Genomic DNA, 17,431 nt, shown 5'->3' with positions numbered 1-17,431 from the left:
CGAGTTCATGCAAGTGTTCATTTTTAGTAAACAGCGCCCGTCTCAAACGTCATTGTGTTCATTCGGTGCATTGGACCATAGACCTGTGCAGGAGTTCATCAAATTCACTCACCTGATGGATTTTGACATTTGAGCGGGTCGTCTTCTCGAACAAAAGTTCATTTTGCGTTCATTATGCGACCCGCTCAAACGTCATAATTTCTTGGGGGAGTTCATTTTGCGTTAGTCTATTGTGAAACAAGAAACAACGGAAACAGCCAAAACAAAAAAAAAAAAAAACAAAACAGTGAATAATAATTATTTTTTGGCTTGGCGGCTTGACTCCTTTTGCTCCTTTTGCAAAAGTAATTTGCAGTTAATTGTAATTTGTTAATCCTACGATACCCTGTCGGGCACATCTGATTTCAGGTCAAGGAAAGTGGGAAATAATATTCAACTAATTCATGAGTTCGTTCGTGCAAGTTTCTCAGCGGTTGAAATCGTTGCTCGAGCGAGTAATCCGTGATCCACAGCTGACGGATATTGAACAATTGAACGGATGTCTGACGCAAATCGATGGCGAGAGTCTCCAGATCCTGCAGAACGTCATCCTCCAGCAGGTGGCCATGCTGCTGGACAGCGTTCCATGGCGCAACCGGAACGAGCTGAAGACCAACCTGATGGAGTGTTTGTGTACTATTTTGGCCAGGACCAAGCTGCGCCAAGCCGTGGCGATGAAGACCATGTTGGTAGTGATGCTGAGGCAGCTGTACGACACACGGACTGGTCAGCTGGTTGAGGGTCTCTCGGAGGAATTCAAAATGGTTACGCTACGTGGGTTAACCCTGGCGAGCATGAATGTCCAGCCGGATTTGGTGGAGGAGGTGTACGTCAGGGACAACCTAAGCCTGCTGTCGCAGGTGTTGTTTGTCTGTGTGAGCGTTATATCCGGCGAACAGTTCCGAAAGTTGCGGGTTCAAGCGGTGGAATGTATTATGGCCACATTGCAGATTCACGATCAGTTTGACTTCTCGGACAAGGTGTTGCGATGTCAGGTGGCGGAGCTGCTTTTTATAGTGCTACCGAAATTGCTGGTGGCGTTGGTATCGGTTGTAAATGGCGACGAAAAGCAGGGGAAGATCCTTACCAGAACGGGGATTAAGGCTCTGGGGCGAGTGCTTGGTTTGATATTCGAGGATTATGATGGTCGTGTTGAGGAAGAAGATATCCAAACGGAGATGTTTGTTAAGCTTTCGAAGGAGATGAATAACTTTGGCGAAAGCGGTAAAAATGTTTTAGGAATGGGCCTGAGAGATTCCAAGGCCCGACAGGATTACTTCAGCAATACTTGTCGAAGCAGGGAATGGCTACTGGAGGCGGAAAAGAAGGTTAATCAAGTCTTGAATACAATTGGTCATTTAAGAGGAGCAGAAGAAGACACGATACGGCTTGAATTTGCTCGGATGAATGCTGCATTATTGGAGAAATGTGTTCCGTAAGTAGTAAACTAAGTTTTTAAGTGCTAAAAATGTATTCTATTTTTTTTATTTGTTCCAGTAATATGCCAACATGCTCAGTGTTTTTCTTGGAATCCCTTCTTGCGCTTTCTCAAGATGAATCAAACAATATTAGTTCTATTTGCCAGAAAGCTCTCACGGCATATCCCAATTCGAGTGTTTGCTTCGGCAGCTCCCGATTGGACGAGCTATTTTATGAATCCCTCAAAACCATCCCTAGGTGCATCTATAGAGGTGAAGAATCAGATCAGATCGCCCGGTTTCGATTGTTGAATGGCTACTTCAACTTCATGACGGATGCCCAGTTGAACACCATTATTTCGAACCAGGAAATTGTCAATCAAATTGTCATGATTTTGGTGGCGGGCGCTGAATTGGATCAACCCGAGGAACTCGTTCGACGAGAGTACGTTTCGTATCGATTCGAATACGTTCAGCCGGAATCCAAACTGGACAAGGAGAAGAGAGAGTCCCGATGGATAGTGTTGCGTAACTTTCATGGATCAGATCGTTGCCGAAACAGTTTTTTAGAAATCCTATACAGTCTGCAAAATCGACCGGAAACATTGTCAACCATACTGAGTTATATTCTCGAAGACCTGTTTACCTCCAAACTGAACATCAACGGCTATCTTTTTCTATTATCGGAATTGATTCCCTCAGAAATCGACCATCCGTCATTACGGTCTCTGTTCGGCAGCGTTTTCGCCGAAATTCTTCAGGACTACCACTGGCAGGTCGATCTGGAAGAGTCAACCCAAATAAGCGACCTGAAGTTCAACATTTTACACATTTGTCTGTCCTTGCGACTGATCGCCCGCTTCTGTCGGTTATTTCGCGGCGATTTTCGTTGGCAACTGTATGACGTCCTGAGGCACATTCTACCCCTCTCGGGAAGTAATCTAAACTGCGTCAACGAGGCAGCGGAAATCACCCTAGACGCGATTGCCACTTCTCTACAGCTGCCCTCCATCCAGGAACTTATCTTTCAGAACCTGGACTACGTTTCGCAGCACATAACTCGCTGTCTGAAGCGAACCGTTACCTTCGCAGAGGGGGTTCAAATGCTGGAATCGGTTCTACGTTTCGTTCCGTACGAATCGTCCGCCGTGCTCGAGTCCACCATCAGCCCCATCGTGATGGCCATTCTGGAAGGGCACGACCAGCGAATGGGGACGGGACGCATACTGTGCCTGCGGGTGTTGCAAATCTTCGTCCGGGCTATTCGGTACCGCTATCGAACAGAGGCTCATCCGCAGAACGATGAAAGTGACATGGAATCTAAGCTGCGTGAAAAAATGGAACAACTGAAGACGGATTTAGATAACAAACTGCCCAGTAAAGAAGCAAAGATTGATGAAGTTTTAGACCCCGTGGAAGATGATTCCGTGGCACCAGATGAGGATGAAGACGTACCCCTGGAACACGAGGGACCATATCAAAGCGAGGAGGACAAATTGCCGCCGCATATCCGTATAACGGTTAAAATTCTGACGGTGAACTTTAAATACCTGTCGTCGGGTGTTCCTGAGGAAAGAATCATCGCGTTGGGGACATTAAATGAGGGCATTTTTCTGTTGAGCGAGCACGAAAACCAGCTGCTTCCGTTAGTGCATCAGATTTGGTTCAACTTTGCGGAACGATTCGCGGATCCCAGTCCGGTGGTGATGAGCTGTGCGTTCGACTTGCTGATCAGTTTGGGTCAACTAGCCAAGGACTTCATTCGGAAGAGGACGCTGGATGACGTTCTTCCGCGGCTGAATGAATTTATGCGTGCCAATGTCGGTGCCGATTTCAGTGCCTTGCAAACGTATAAACTGCAGCGGAAAATCTTAGCTCACGCTCCGACGTTGGTCAGCTCGTTGAAGTTGAACGAACGCCAGCTGGATCAGGTGTTGAATGTGGGTAAGCTCTACTTGACTAAATCACCTCGGCGGGAGTTGCAACAGTTGGCTCGGGAGTTTTTCGACCAGTTGGCACTGTACGATCCGGGTGCCGTCTTTGTAAAGCTGAACGGGTGTGGGTTGGATAAATAAAATGTTTATCGGGAAAGACTCGAGAGCAATTTAGATTTTGTGAAAGAACTGCCCGAAGCTAACTCAGAAGCTTGGCGTACGCGTCCAGGGTAGGGATTTGATTCAAAAAAGTTTCAAAGTTCGAAATTAGGTAAATGTAGTTGGAAAAGTTTATTAAATTTAAGAATCCATAAACAGTAGTATTTTAAAAATATGCAATTTTAAAGTTGAATTTGAACAAGTAGAAAACAATTTCAAAAATGTCTCAAATCAACACAAAATTTATGTTTTATAATTGTTATTTGTGATAGTTTCTAATTATACTTGTAATAGCTATATCTACAGACAAGAAACAGCCCTAATTTCACATGATTCCCTCGCGTCTACCGCCCTGGGTGTTTGCTACTATTCAAGTGTAACTCAGTAGTTAAGAAGCGATCAGTACGTTATAAAAGTTAAGAAACTTTCTGCTTTCTAAAATACCACCTACGTCATTAAGGTTATCAAATATTTTCTGCTGCGGCAGCCAGCACCAACAATGTTCTGAAAACTCCCTAAACTTCTGCTTAAACTATGTAGCTCAAATAGCATCTTTTTTCGCAACTATGTTATCGTATAATTATGTTCGTGTAAATGCGAGATATTCTTTTGCTCCGCTGATTTAAAATTTCATTCCAGTAAAGCATCATCCAACGTAGTTTGGTATTTGCGAAGACTGTTTCTCTAATTGCGTCTCCCGGAACGGGCGCCGCTAGCCTTAGTTTACGCCGTAGTCAATCGGTTGCTGGTGGTGATCCATCAGATCCAATGTGAGCTCGTTTCCGGTCGGCATGAAGGCGTTTATCAACTTCCGGGTGTAGCTCGGTAGGTACACGTAACTGGAGAAAGCGAGCAGGGCCAGGATACTGAAAATGACACCATCTAGTGGGAGAAGATTGCTGATGTAAGGAACAAAACTAGAGATTGATGCACGCTTCAAGGCAATGAAGCCCGATGGTCAACAGTTACAGAACATATGAACGCGTACCTAAAAATGTAATGTAAACGTAATGAGTTCATCAAATACTTAACAAGCATATGACTACGACGATGCCTAAAAAATTGATATTGGGATTTTTTGGGGTAGTTTATTCCACAAATCGATTGAAGTGGGTCATGGGTTAGTGATCGTACACTAATTGGAATATGTTTACGATATGCTCCACGAATGCCATCACCGTTAATGGGAGCACAAATCCTGAAAATTAGATACCATTTTATGAGAAAATAATTGATTCCCAAATTCCCAAATATGAGAACAAGTTCTCGGATATACTTATCTCGACCTATCAACCACTATTGTTATTTGTTTGTCAGAATATTTTTATAAAAGGATACTAATAAACTTCTTCTCCCAAGGATCCAGCATGTAAATGCAAGTGTTCAGCTCGTACAGCAGATACACGGAAGAAATCGATTTCTTGATGGAGCTGAGCATCTTGAGAACTCCTTTCAGTTAGCCAACCAACTGCGTCGTATGACGATGACTAACAACTGTTGGATCAGCTTATCGCGTACTGCTCGTTCCCCGATAGCTAATCAATATGACGAGTGGCAAATCGTCCAGTCACTATGAAAGAACCTTAAATTCTGTCAAAAAAATGTTACAACGTTTGTGATTCAGAAGCAAGATAAGATAAAGTTAGGTACCTGTGTTTTCAAACTGAAGGCAATTAATCTGCACCTTGAAGAAATCGATCCTCCTTATTGCATTGATGTAACAAATAGAAAAATACCCTCACTCAAGACGTAGATTCCGTAGATTTGCTTCTTAAATCGATAGCCACTGGAAGGATTTTCTTTAGTTGTACAAATCTTCTCAGTTGAAAAACTCTTATCGCAACTTTATCAAATGGCAGATAATAATCATGTTGACACACACAACACTGTGATTTTTGAGATTATTCATCCAACTTTCTTCCAGACTACTGACGACAACAAAACTTTTGTTCAGAAAAACAACTTGCACTCATTGTAAGAAACAGAAAACTAAAGAAGATTTTGAACAAAAATAAAACAGAACGCGGCTGGTCGAAACATATTTTGACGTTTCGCTTTTGCCCTAATTCTTATAGTCTGCAAAAACGATTGACGTCTGCTTCAAACGTTTCGTTTTTGGCTATGCAGAATAGAGTTGGCTCTCAATTTTTTTAAAACTCATTGATAAAATAAAAATAATAAAAATTGATTAATTTATTTATTTTCAGTCTAAAGCTGGGTGCTGCGGATAGAGCCGCTTTTCTGCTCTCAAGTGAGTCCATGAATATTTTGAAAACACTCCAATAGAATAAAATTATTTTGCAGTTACTTGTCTGTCAAACATTTTCCGCTCTTCGAATTTCTCCAGCTTCCAGCTCCAATCAGTTGCTGAATCTCGTGAAATTTTGTGACGAGTGCTTTTTAGTTGCATTGCATTCCTATTAATTCTCCACTCGAAATATAATGTTAAAATATTATTAAGGAAGTTTGTTATTGATGATTGCATATACCTGTTGTTGAAATAAAGAGAACTGCAGCAGCTGCTGGCATAAGTATCAGTCAGTAGCCTGCCGTGAAGTGAGAGGGAACTCTCACGCTTAGCCTAGTTCACCCATAAATACGTAACCTATTCACTCAAATATGGGTAAATGAAACATTACTGATATTATCAGTAAAATTTACTAATAAAATCTGTAAATTTCACTCATATTATTGGTAAGTCTGCCTTTACTCATATTTGGGTGATCTAGCTTACCTATTTTTGGATGAAAAAAAAATCTTGTCAACAACTTCACAACAAACATGGAGATTCTAAAAATTCTTCTGCTATTTTCATCGTCGCCGTTAAATTATTCATAAATTGTGCATTCCCAAGGCGTAGCATGGTTGCAAACAATGTAAGTGTTAGAGATATATTGAACAGCTCACAAAGATTTAATGTTTATTTTTGTTTTTGCAGAATTTCGATTTCGCATTTGCTTGAAGAATCGGTGGAAGTCACCAGTTCGATTAGTTACGATGCAGGCAATGAACGTGCGCTTTCTGGGGCAGCGTAATCATCTTCATAATCAAGCGTAGCTGAAACTTTATAAATTATTCCTTACGAATACGCTTGTGGAAATTAAAGAACAACAATTCCATGTCGGAAATTGCCGCTCAGCTACATAGCCCGAAAGATGGTTAAGAATAATATGCTCGTCGGTACGTTGGTAGAATTTCGTCCGGAACGTTCGGGACTGAAAACGATTCCTCAACTACAAAGGGGCTCGGGGGCGGCATTAGCGCTTTATAATGTAAGTTCCGAGAAGTCCAGAACTTGTGGAAAATTTAAAACAATTGACTCTCTTATCTAATCGTAGGTTTATATAACAAACTGCCATATGATCTCAGCGATATCCGCACCAATGTGCTGGATTTATCCGAGTCCAGATTACCGAGTGTCTCCAATCAGCTAGACCAGGAGAAGGACGGCTGCAGTTTGCGAGGCCAAATCAAACAAACAATCAATACTATTTGGCACCAGAAACTCCAATTCACTCGTGATATTCTGGTTTGTGATCTTCCGGGAATTGGTTCCAACATAGTGATCTGCGGAGTATTCCAGGTGCTTCCGGAGAGGATCCACAGAAGCCTATAATTCTAGCTCGGTGAACTTTTACGCTGATTCGCATTGATCTGAAGAATGATGCATTGCTCTGAAGAAGTAATGATCATAAATAACAGAAGTCAAATTGTATTAAGCTTTTATATTATAATAAATGATTGTCTACTGTTTTTAAGAATATATTCATATATGGTTTCATAAATAATAATTTCAGAATTTTCGGAAATACTGCTGCAACCTTGGCTGCAACGCTCACTAAAAAAGCTTGAATATTTACCTAAATATAGGTAAAATTCACCTAGGAATTTTTGTTCTATAAATCACCCAAATATAGGTAAATTATGGTTTACTCATAAATCGGTAAACGGCAATTCACCCATAAATACGTATGTGCACTTTTTGGTGATTATGAGTACTTTTCACCCATATTTGGGTGAACTGAACTAAGCGTGAGTATTGTTATTCTTTGTGAGGGGGGTCACTTTCTTTCCAACAGTTTTCCGTGCCCAAATCCCATAAATCCCGACCCTTTAAAAATGTATGGGGAACCAAATCTCGTGACACGTTTTCCGAACTGTAAAAAGGCTGGTTTACAGTTCGGAAAACGTGTCCCGGGATTTGGTCTCCCATGTAAATTAAATGGGAGCGGGATTTGCGTTTCCCGCGACAGGAGCAGAAGTCTACATGAAAAAATATTTTCCTGAAGTGTAAACCCAATCGCGGGAAAAGTGTACGGTTAAAAATCCCATGTGTAGAGATGCAAATCCCGCGGGGAAACAATTCCGTTTGAATTGATTCCGGACGGGAAATGTGTAATCTATGACGGAAATTTATTATGGGAAAAAATTAGTGAAGTGGATAGTGAAAATTGAGAAATGTGAGAAGTGTGAAGAGAAAACTAACGAATGATAAGCGAGAAATGAAAAAAATGAGTAAGTAAGCAATGAGCAATGAGTAATGAGAATAATAAGTAAGAAGTGTAAAATTAGAAGTGAGAGTTGAGTAGTGAGAAATGAGTAGTGTAATAGGTAGTGAGAATGAGGCGCGAGAAGTGAAGAGTATGAAGTGATTTATGAAGAGTGAGAAAAGAAAAGTGAAAAGTGACTAATGAGAAGTGAGAAGTGAAGAATGATAAGTGAAAAAATGAGTTGTGAGAAGTGAAATGAATAGTGAGAAGTGGGAATTGAGAAGAGTAAAGTGAGAAATGAGTACTAAGAAGTGAGAAGTGCAAAGTAAGCTGAGAAAATTGAGAAATAGTGCATAGTGAGACCCGCTCTAACTCATTCCCACTCACTCGCTCTAAGTCATTCTCACTCACTCGCTCTAACTCATTATCACTCACTCGCTCTAGTTCATTCTCACTCACTCGGTCTAACTCATTCTCACTCACTCCCTTAACTCATTCTCACCACTCACTCTAACTCATTCTCACTCACTCGCTCTAACTCATTCTTACTCACTCACTCTAACTTATCCTCACTCACTCACTCTAACTCATTCTCACCACTCGCTCTAACTCATTCTCACTCACTCGCTCTAACTCATTCTCACTCACTCGCTCTAACTCATTCTCACTCACTCGCTCTAACTAATTCTCACTCACTCGCTCTAACTCATTCTCACTCACTCCCTTAACTCATTCTCACCACTCGCTCTAACTCATTCTCACTCACTCGCTCTAACTCATTCTCACTCACTCGCTCTAACTCATTCTCACTCACTCACTCTAACTCATTCTCACCACTCGCTCTAACTGATTCTCACTCACTCGCTCTAACTCATTCTCACTCACTCGCTCTAACTTATTCTCACTCACTCACTCTAACTCATTCTCACCACTCGCTCTAACTGATTCTCACGCACTCGCTCTAACTCATTCTCACTCACTCGCTCTAACTCATTCTCACTCACCTTCTCTCACTCATTCACTCACTCAATCTCACTCATATACACACATTCTCACTCACAAGCTCAATCTCACTCACTCACTCACATTCACTAACTCTGGCTCACTCACTTATTCACTCTCACTCAATCACTCACTAACTATTTCTCACTCACTCACTATCTCTCATTCACGTACTTTCACACACTCATTCTCACTCACTCACTCAACCTCACACACTCATTCTTACTTACTCACGAATTCTCACTTACTCATGAATTCTCACTCATTCGCTTTAAGGTGGTTATACAACAAAGCCACAAATCGGCCATTTTGGAAACCACGTGCTTTTTCTAGTGATTTTCCAAGAGCACGAATTGAGAGAACCACAACGCCTGTGGAGATGAAACATCCGTAGATCGTTTGCTTACTTATGCTAAACAATCGACTTTAATTTCAGCATTGCACGAAAATTACTACGCCAGATTTGAACTTTTGATCATAGGAGTAGAAAACCGTGTGGTGAATTTAAAATTCACCACATGGCGTGATTGTATAATCACCTTAACTCAATCACTCGTTCACTCACTCACTCACTTTGACTTACTCACCCACTCTCACTTACTCATTTTCACTCACTCGCTCACTCATTTCCTCTTTCTTTCCCACTCAATCGCTCTCTCTCACTCATTCTCTCCCTTTCTCTCGCTATATCTCCCTCTTCTCGTTATCTTTCCAACTCTTGTATAAAGAAATCCGAACCAAAACCCCGAAGTGTAAACTCAAGCACGGGCGAGGATACGCAGATTCTCAAATCCCGAAGCAAAATCCTGAAGTGTAAACCCAATCACGGAAAATGTTTTGACAGTGGAGACTTATCGGCGGAAAATTTTCCCTGACAAAACCCGGAGCAAAATCCCGTATCAAATCCCGCGGACACGTTTTCCGAACTGTAAACCAGAGTGTATGTAATTAAGAGTGGCGACACTGTCAGAATTGGAACAGAATTCATCTGTCATTCCCATACAAAACCGTGTTCCAAACGAGCAGGAGACCTGTCAAATGCGGCACATGTCGCCACTCTTAATTACATACACTCTGCTGTAAACCAGTCTTTAAGGTCGGAGTGGCCTGTGCAGTGCATGAAAGTCTTCTACATTCAGCTCGGTTCATGGCTGCACCAAGAACTAATAACTTAGTTCCTGGCTGCACGTCGCCAACCACGCAGTCTGTGGAGTTCCACCTAATCGATCCACCTTGCTCGCTGTGTATCTCGCCTTCTTGTTCCCATCGGATTGTTGTCGGGAACTATTTGCACCGGATTACTGTCCGACATTCTTCTGGCTACACGCCTGGCACACCGCAGTCGTCCAATTTTGAACGATGAATGGTGCTCCCAACAGCTGAAGCAACTCCTGGTCGTGGTCAGCAATGAGCCTAAGTACACGAATTCTTAACCACGTCTATTTCATCACCACCGATACAAACTCGTGGTGGTTAGCTTACATTGTCGTCTTTTGAGCCTCTTCCTATCATGTACTTCGTCTTCAACGTATTGATGACTAGTCCGATCCGCTTTGCTTCCCTTTCAAGCCTGATGCAGGTTTCTTGCATCTCGACCTTGTATCTCGATCTTCACAAAGCTACGTGCTCTGATATCAATGTCGCCGGCAAAACCAAATAGCTGGACGGGCTTCGTGAAAATCAGAAAATCGCACCACTCGTGTCAATCCCACATAACTGTAAGAAGATGGAGGAAGTCTACATCAGAAGACAAAGTACATGATAGGAAGAGGCTCAAGAGAGGACAACGTAAGCCACCCACCACGAGTTTGTATTGCTCCGCAAAATGCTGCGATCGAATAGAGTTCGCCGCCGCACCAAACTGACTATCTACAAAACGTTTATTAGACCGGTAGTTCTCTACGGACACGAGACCTGGAGGATGCTCGTGGAGGACCAACGCGCACTGGGAGTTTTCGAAAAGAAAGTGCTGCGTACCATCTATGTTGCACATGGCGGACGGTACGTGGAGGAGGCGAATGAACCACGAGTTGCATCAGCTGTTTGGAGAACCATCCATCGTTCACACCGCGAAAATCGGAAGACTGCGGTGGGCCGGGCACGTAGCCAGAATGTCGGACAGTAATCCGGTAAAAATGGTTCTCGACAACGATCCGACGGGAACAAGAAGACGAGGTGCACAGCGGGAAAGGTGGATAGATCAGGTAGAGGACGATTTGCGGACCCTCCTCAGACTGCGTGGTTGGCGACGTGCAGCCATGGACCGAGCTGAAGGGAGAAGACTTTTATGTATTGTACACGCACTCGCCACGTGCGGAGCGGTAATGACGTGGGGGCTCACCGGCCACCAATTCAAAAGCTCGCCACTACCAGAAGGTATTCGAACATGGCTTCGGTTCACGTGTTATTCCCCGCCAGAGCATCGAGGGTCACGGTCACGATCACTGATCACTACTGCGGAATTTTTCTGGGACGAACGGTGCCCATCTACGCTTTAGCAATCCCTTGTTTACCACTGTCTTTCAAAAACGTCTTCCACTAGCACTCATTTACTTGTGCAAAACAGGGTTCACCCGAGCATGCGGTGGTTTTTAGATTTCTCGGGTTTGTAGCGTTTCTGGGTGTGATTTGGATCCCGGTTCCGTAGCTCCCGGCGCTCTCACTCTCTTGTCCATTGTTCCGGAACCACGAGAAAGTAAGTTTTTTCAATGATGAGATGCAAACAGTGTCGTCTACAGTGGGCATAGGGCTTATCGTTCGTTGGAACATAGATGCGGATCAAGCTGTAGTTGAAGTATTTGCCCTTCACTCTCAAAACGCAAATGCAGTCGTTTATCGGCATCCACCGGATAACCCGCTTCATCTGCTTTCCGATCACCAAGAAGCCAACTCCAGGTACTGCTCTGTCACAACCACTATAGTAAATGAGCTAGGGTAGAATACGGCATTGGCAGGGTGCGACAGTTGTTGGCACCCTCAAAAATATTTGCATTTTCCAGCAAACATACACTATTTATGAACATAATTTTGATTCAATCACACAATTTCAAGTCTAAGCTTTCATTTGAATAAGTTGTTTGTGTAAAAGTAGCAAGATTTGATGAGTTAATTATCGAAACAAATTTGCACCTTCGAAATCCTTGCCATTATTGCATTGCCAAAGAAAGCAGCGCACGAATAGCAAACTGTTACTTACTTTTTTGGATCGCCTGTTTCTCCTCTTTATTGCGTTTGACACGACAAATTAAGTACGTACACTACTTTTTACACTTTGGGATCGTTCAAAAATTACGTCCATCGTTTTTCGGCATTTTCAACCCCCCTCCCCCCCTCCTGTCACAAACTGTCACAAATAATTGACCCCCCCCTCCCCCTGTACGTACATGTCTCATTTATATTTTAGCGATTACTGTGGTTTATCTTTTTCGTACACTATTTTCACAATAACATAGTGAGTTATGTCCCTTACTAACAGTTTGAATGTTTTTAAAATGCAAGTTGTTTCTAAAATGCTTTCAGTATTTTTTTCTTGTGAACGGACGTCACATAAGACGAACCCCCCTCCCTCCCCCTGTCACAAACTGTCACAAAACTCTGACCCCCCTCCCCCCCTCAAACCTTGGACGTAATTTTTGAACGGCCCCTTATCACCACTTGATTATTACCCAATGAGAATAGATAGAAGGTGAGGAAGAAGACCAAATGCAAGTGTATTAGTGGATGATGGAAAATGTAAACAGCAAATGGTGACGTACATATTTGCACGGCTTCTTATGGGAGCTCGTTTGAATGTACTAGTGAAAGATTTTTCGCCATACACGAAAGGCACGCACACAATATATGGATTTCCATACCTTAGTATTTATTTACATTGATTATTACCACAAAGAGCAAATTTATCCAATATTTGCTCTACACGCTCATTTGAATCTACTCAAAAGTGAGTCGAATTCGACTCACTTTGAAAAAAAGTGGAACAGCTCACTTTTGAGTAACCATATGTTTATTCACTGATGAGTAATGTAGCATCATGTCAAAATTAGAGTAAGACTTACTCACTTTTTCCTTGTTCAAAGTGAGTAGATTTTACTCACTTTTTGGAAATGCCGGGAACATTTATATTGATAAATGGCATTTTAAATATTAGAAAAAGAAGCTATCTGCTTTACTCATTTCATTTATTAATTAGATCTTGGGTTATAACCCATCTAGATAGGTACAGAACATTTTTGTTTCATTCTAACATTACATACAACTAACCACTTAACAACAATTCCTATAGTGTTCCTAGACTAATTAACACATTAGTTATCATTCCTCTAGTTGTAAACATAGTTGTAATAGGTTGTAATCAGAGTCTATTATATAGAGTTGCGCAAAGAGGATCTTCTTACACTTATTCTGAATAATCTTCTTGTTATTGTGTTTGCAACTTTCATTTTTGTTCAACCCTTAAAGTGACTTCACGGGAGTGTTCACTGCTAAAGCTTTTTAATTCGATAACCAAGTCACCCACAGAGTGCAAACACGTGAGTTTCTTGTTGCTACTTTATTGGGGGGGGGTGTATTGAAGTTTTTGAAGCTGTTTCTAGAACAAATCTAATACATTTTAATTCATGCGTTTTAATTCGCCATAAAAACCATTAGGCGATAACAATACTTCCGCCTTACCAACAAGCATTTGTTTACTTTGCTCGATAGGTAGACGGTTTGACAGTTCAATAGGTAGATTTGGCTTCACTCTTTGCGTAACTCTATATATAATAGACTCTGGTTGTAATATCAATTTTCAGCGGCCACAAACATTTAAAGCGTCGTCGAAATGGTTCTTCTGAGGTCGTTAAATTTGAGCTGCTTGTCGATGCCTCTTCAGCGATGCATTTCGTTCCAGTTCCAGCTGGTGTGGAATTTGCTGGTAGCTGTAATACACGTACCATACGAAGACCAAGCAAACTTGTCCTGGCTGAGAAACTAAATGATGATTTCAATGTGCACGATGCAGACCTGGAGAGTTACGGTGATGTGAAAATTGATGAAAAACTAGATGAATCTGATCCAGAGGATCATGACTCTTATTCCGTACGCCTAAAAATAAGAGTCACGGGGAAATTATAACACAATCAAAACATCTATTATACCTCAAATAGCGATCTTCGTGTGGTAAACGACTGCTTGGGTTCGATGTCATAGCGTGTGTTAGCGGCATATGATCAGTGTAAATTACGAATTTTCTTCCTTCCAGCATGTGCCGAAAGTATTGGACCGACTTCTTCATGGCTGTTAATTCTCGACCGAATGTTGAATACTTCAACTGAGAAGGAGAAAATTTCTCGGAATAGAAACCTAAAGGAATCCAATTCTCACCATTAAACTGTTGAAGCACAGCACCCGCAGCGGTATTTGATGCGTCTATGAGGAGGCTCAAAGGTTTCGAAGAATCAGGATAATGCAGGAGAGCGTTATCTGCCAAAGATTTCCGGCAAATTTCAAATGCTTTTCTCGATTCTTCAGACCACACTATTTTTCGAGAATCGTTCTTTTTATTTCCCGGAATAAGATTCCGGAGTTCGATCTGCAAATTCGATGCTCGTGGGATGAATCTCTTGTAGCAATTCAAAAGCGCTAGAAATCGCCTCAGATCCTTTACGGTACTAGGCGTTGGAAAATTCATAATACCCTTAACACGATCCGGCGAAGGAGTAATGCCGTCCTTGTTTACCACGTATCCGAGGAAGTCGACGCAAGCCTCTGCAAATCTACTTTTGGCCACGTTGATAACGAGGCCATATGATTTCAACCTTTCGAAAACGGCCCGCACATGTTCGTAGTGTTCTTCTGGTGTGCTAGATGCGATGCAGATATCATCCACGAAAACTACTACGAAATCCATGCCGCTGAATACCTTGTGCATGAATCTTTGAAACGTTTGGCTAGCGTTGCAAAGCCCAAACTGCATACGCGTAAACTCGTAGAGTCCGAAAGGCGTAATTACTGCCGTTTTTGGCACATCCCGTTCCTCTACTGGTATTTGATGGTAAGCTCTTTCGAGGTCCAGTGTTGTAAAAATGGATTTACCCTGAAAAGTGTTTAACAAGTCGTGGATGTGAGGAACCGGGTAGCGATCGGGCACGGTTGCTTTATTTAATGCACGGTAATCCCCCACAAACCTCCATTCTCCACTTTTTTTTGGAACGCAGTGGAGCGGACTTGCCCAACAGCTACTGGAGGGACGGCATATAGCGAGATCGATCATTACTTGGAATTCTTTTTTTGCAGCACTCACCTTGTCTGGGGCCATTCTACGGCATTTACTTGACACCGGGGGACCTCTGGTTTGAATGTGGTGTGTAACGTCGTGTTGCACTGCTGTTTTGATCATCGTCGGTAAAGTAATTTCCTTGAACTTGTTCAGCAACTCCCGGAACGGGTGATCGGAAGCTATCAATGTTACGGAATGAACCGATGTTTCAGTCACGCCTCCTGTCGGGCAGCAGGGACTATGTCCAAGGGCTTGACGATCCCTCCCCAGGCCATCTGCGAGTTGTGGGGCTTGCCTAGGATGTGGTGGGGTTTGACAGTGGGCCCTGTTAAACCTCTATAAAAAGCTGCATGTATCCGCAAGTAGGCCCCACCAAAGCGACCGTGTGCCGCTCAAAGCGCACAAGCCCAAGTCCTGGTGTTAGGTGGGACGTTAAACAGCCCTGACACGACGGCCCTCCGACGAGACAGGAGGTTTGCGCAGGCCCAATAAGCCGCCTAGAAAACCAATCATTACGAACAATATAAGAGATAATGCGACTCGATATAATCGGCAAAGACCTAGGCGACGAATACAGGATCACGATTGGAAGCTTGGAACATGGAATTGCAAGTCGCTAGGTTTCGCAGGTTGCGACAGGATGATCTACGATGAATTACATCCCCGCAACTTCGACGTCGTGGCGCTGCAGGAGATTTGCTGGACAGGACAGAAAGTGTGGAAAAGCGGGCATCGAGCGGCTACCTTCTACCAAAGCTGTGGCACCACCAACGAGCTGGGAACCGGCTTCATAGTGCTGGGTAAGATGCGCCAACGCGTGATTGGGTGGCAGCCAATCAACGCAAGGATGTGCAAGCTGAGGATTAAAGGCCGTTTCTTCAACTATAGCATCATCAACGTGCACTGCCCACACGAAGGGAGACCCGACGACGAGAAAGAAGCGTTCTACGTACAGCTGGAGCAGACATACGATGGATGCCCACTGCGGGACGTTAAAATCGTCATCGGTGACATGAACGCACAGGTAGGAAGGGAGGAAATGTATAGACCGGTCATCGGACCGGATAGTCTGCACACCGTATCGAATGACAACGGCCAACGATGCATAAACTTCGCAGCCTCCCGCGGAATGGTAGTCCGAAGCACCTTCTTTCCCCGCAAAAATATCCACAAGGCCACATGGAAATCACCTAACCAAGAAACGGAAAACCAAATCGACCACGTTCTAATCGACGGTAAATTCTTCTCCGACATCACGAACGTCCGCACTTACCGCAGTGCGAATATTGAATCCGACCACTACCTCGTTGCAGTATGCCTGCGCTCAAAACTCTCGACGGTGTACAACACGCGTCGAAGTCGGACGCCGCGGCTTAATATCGGGCGGCTACGAGACGGTAGACTAGCCCAAGAATACGCACAGCAGCTGGAAGTGGCACTCCCAACGGAAGAGCAGCTAGGCGCAGCGTCTCTTGAAGATGGCTGGAGAGATATTCGATCCGCCATTGGTAGCACCGCAACCGCTGCACTTGGCACGGTGCCACGGATCAGAGAAACAACTAGTATGACGGCGAATGTAAGCAGTTAGTGGAAGAGAAGAATGCAGCATGGGCGAGATTGCTGCAACACCGCACGAGGACGAACGAGGCACGATATAAACAGGCGCGGAACAGACAAAACTCGATTTTCCGGAGGAAAAAGCGCCAGCAGGAAGATCGAGACCGTGAAGAAACGGAGCAACTGTACCGCGCTAATAACACACGAAAGTTCTATGAGAAGTTAAACCGTTCACGTAAGGGCCACGTGCCACAGCCTGATATGTGTAAGGACATAAACGGGAACCTTCTTACGAACGAGCGTGAGGTGATCCAAAGGTGGCGGCAGCACTACGAAGAACACCTGAATGGCGATGTGGCAGACGAAGATGGCGGTATGGTGATGGACCTGGGAGAACGCGCGCAGGACATAATTTTCCTGGCTCCGGATCTCCAGGAAATCCAGGAGGAGATTGGCCGGCTGAAGAACAACAAAGCCCCTGGGGTTGACCAACTACCAGGAGAGCTGTTTAAACACGGTGGTGAGGCACTGGCTAGAGCGCTGCACTGGGTCATTACCAAGATTTGGGAGGAG

General features: G+C 43.5%; 2 protein-coding genes and 1 long non-coding RNA gene across 7 annotated transcripts in view; 2 read left to right on the top strand and 1 right to left on the bottom strand.

The window, feature by feature from the left end:
- Nucleotides 1-246: 246 nt before the first annotated feature.
- LOC134221818 (TELO2-interacting protein 1 homolog) lies at nucleotides 247-3,550 on the top strand. 2 transcript variants are annotated; one of them, XM_062701001.1, is made up of 3 exons: nucleotides 260-344; nucleotides 409-1,474; nucleotides 1,537-3,550. In XM_062701001.1, the coding sequence occupies exons 2-3, from the start codon at nucleotides 444-446 to the stop codon at nucleotides 3,530-3,532; spliced, it is 3,027 nt and encodes a 1,008-aa protein (XP_062556985.1). In that variant the 5' UTR covers nucleotides 260-344; nucleotides 409-443; the 3' UTR covers nucleotides 3,533-3,550. The 2 variants fall into 2 exon arrangements, with proteins under 2 accessions (XP_062556981.1, XP_062556985.1); XM_062700997.1 differs by having other exon boundaries at nucleotides 247-1,474.
- Nucleotides 3,551-3,658: 108 nt separating this feature from the next.
- Nucleotides 3,659-17,431, bottom strand: part of LOC134221831 (serine palmitoyltransferase small subunit A-like) — a 50,406-nt gene continuing 36,633 nt past the window's right edge. The window contains exons 1-3 of one of the 3 annotated variants that reach the window (XM_062701013.1): nucleotides 5,201-5,557; nucleotides 4,889-5,140; nucleotides 3,659-4,432 (exon numbers count right to left, since the gene is read on the bottom strand). In XM_062701013.1, coding sequence (XP_062556997.1) covers nucleotides 4,269-4,432; nucleotides 4,889-4,988 — 264 coding nt within the window. In that variant the 5' untranslated portion in view covers nucleotides 4,989-5,140; nucleotides 5,201-5,557 and the 3' untranslated portion in view covers nucleotides 3,659-4,268. Of the gene's footprint in view, nucleotides 4,433-4,888; nucleotides 5,141-5,200; nucleotides 5,558-17,431 lie in introns of those variants that run through there. The other 2 variants (XM_062701019.1, XM_062701007.1) reach the window with 2 other exon arrangements.
- Nucleotides 6,107-7,303, top strand: LOC134208112 (uncharacterized). Of its 2 annotated transcripts, XR_009978503.1 has the most exons (4): nucleotides 6,113-6,173; nucleotides 6,280-6,426; nucleotides 6,489-6,822; nucleotides 6,889-7,303. It is a non-coding gene; the product is annotated as an uncharacterized LOC134208112 (long non-coding RNA). The 2 variants fall into 2 exon arrangements; XR_009978502.1 differs by having other exon boundaries at nucleotides 6,107-6,426.

Source organism: Armigeres subalbatus, chromosome 1 (assembly GCF_024139115.2).
Source record: "Armigeres subalbatus isolate Guangzhou_Male chromosome 1, GZ_Asu_2, whole genome shotgun sequence".
NCBI lineage: Eukaryota > Metazoa > Arthropoda > Insecta > Diptera > Culicidae > Armigeres > Armigeres subalbatus.
The sequence above is the reverse complement of the archived record's forward strand: the minus strand, read 5'-3'. Positions and strand labels throughout refer to the sequence as shown.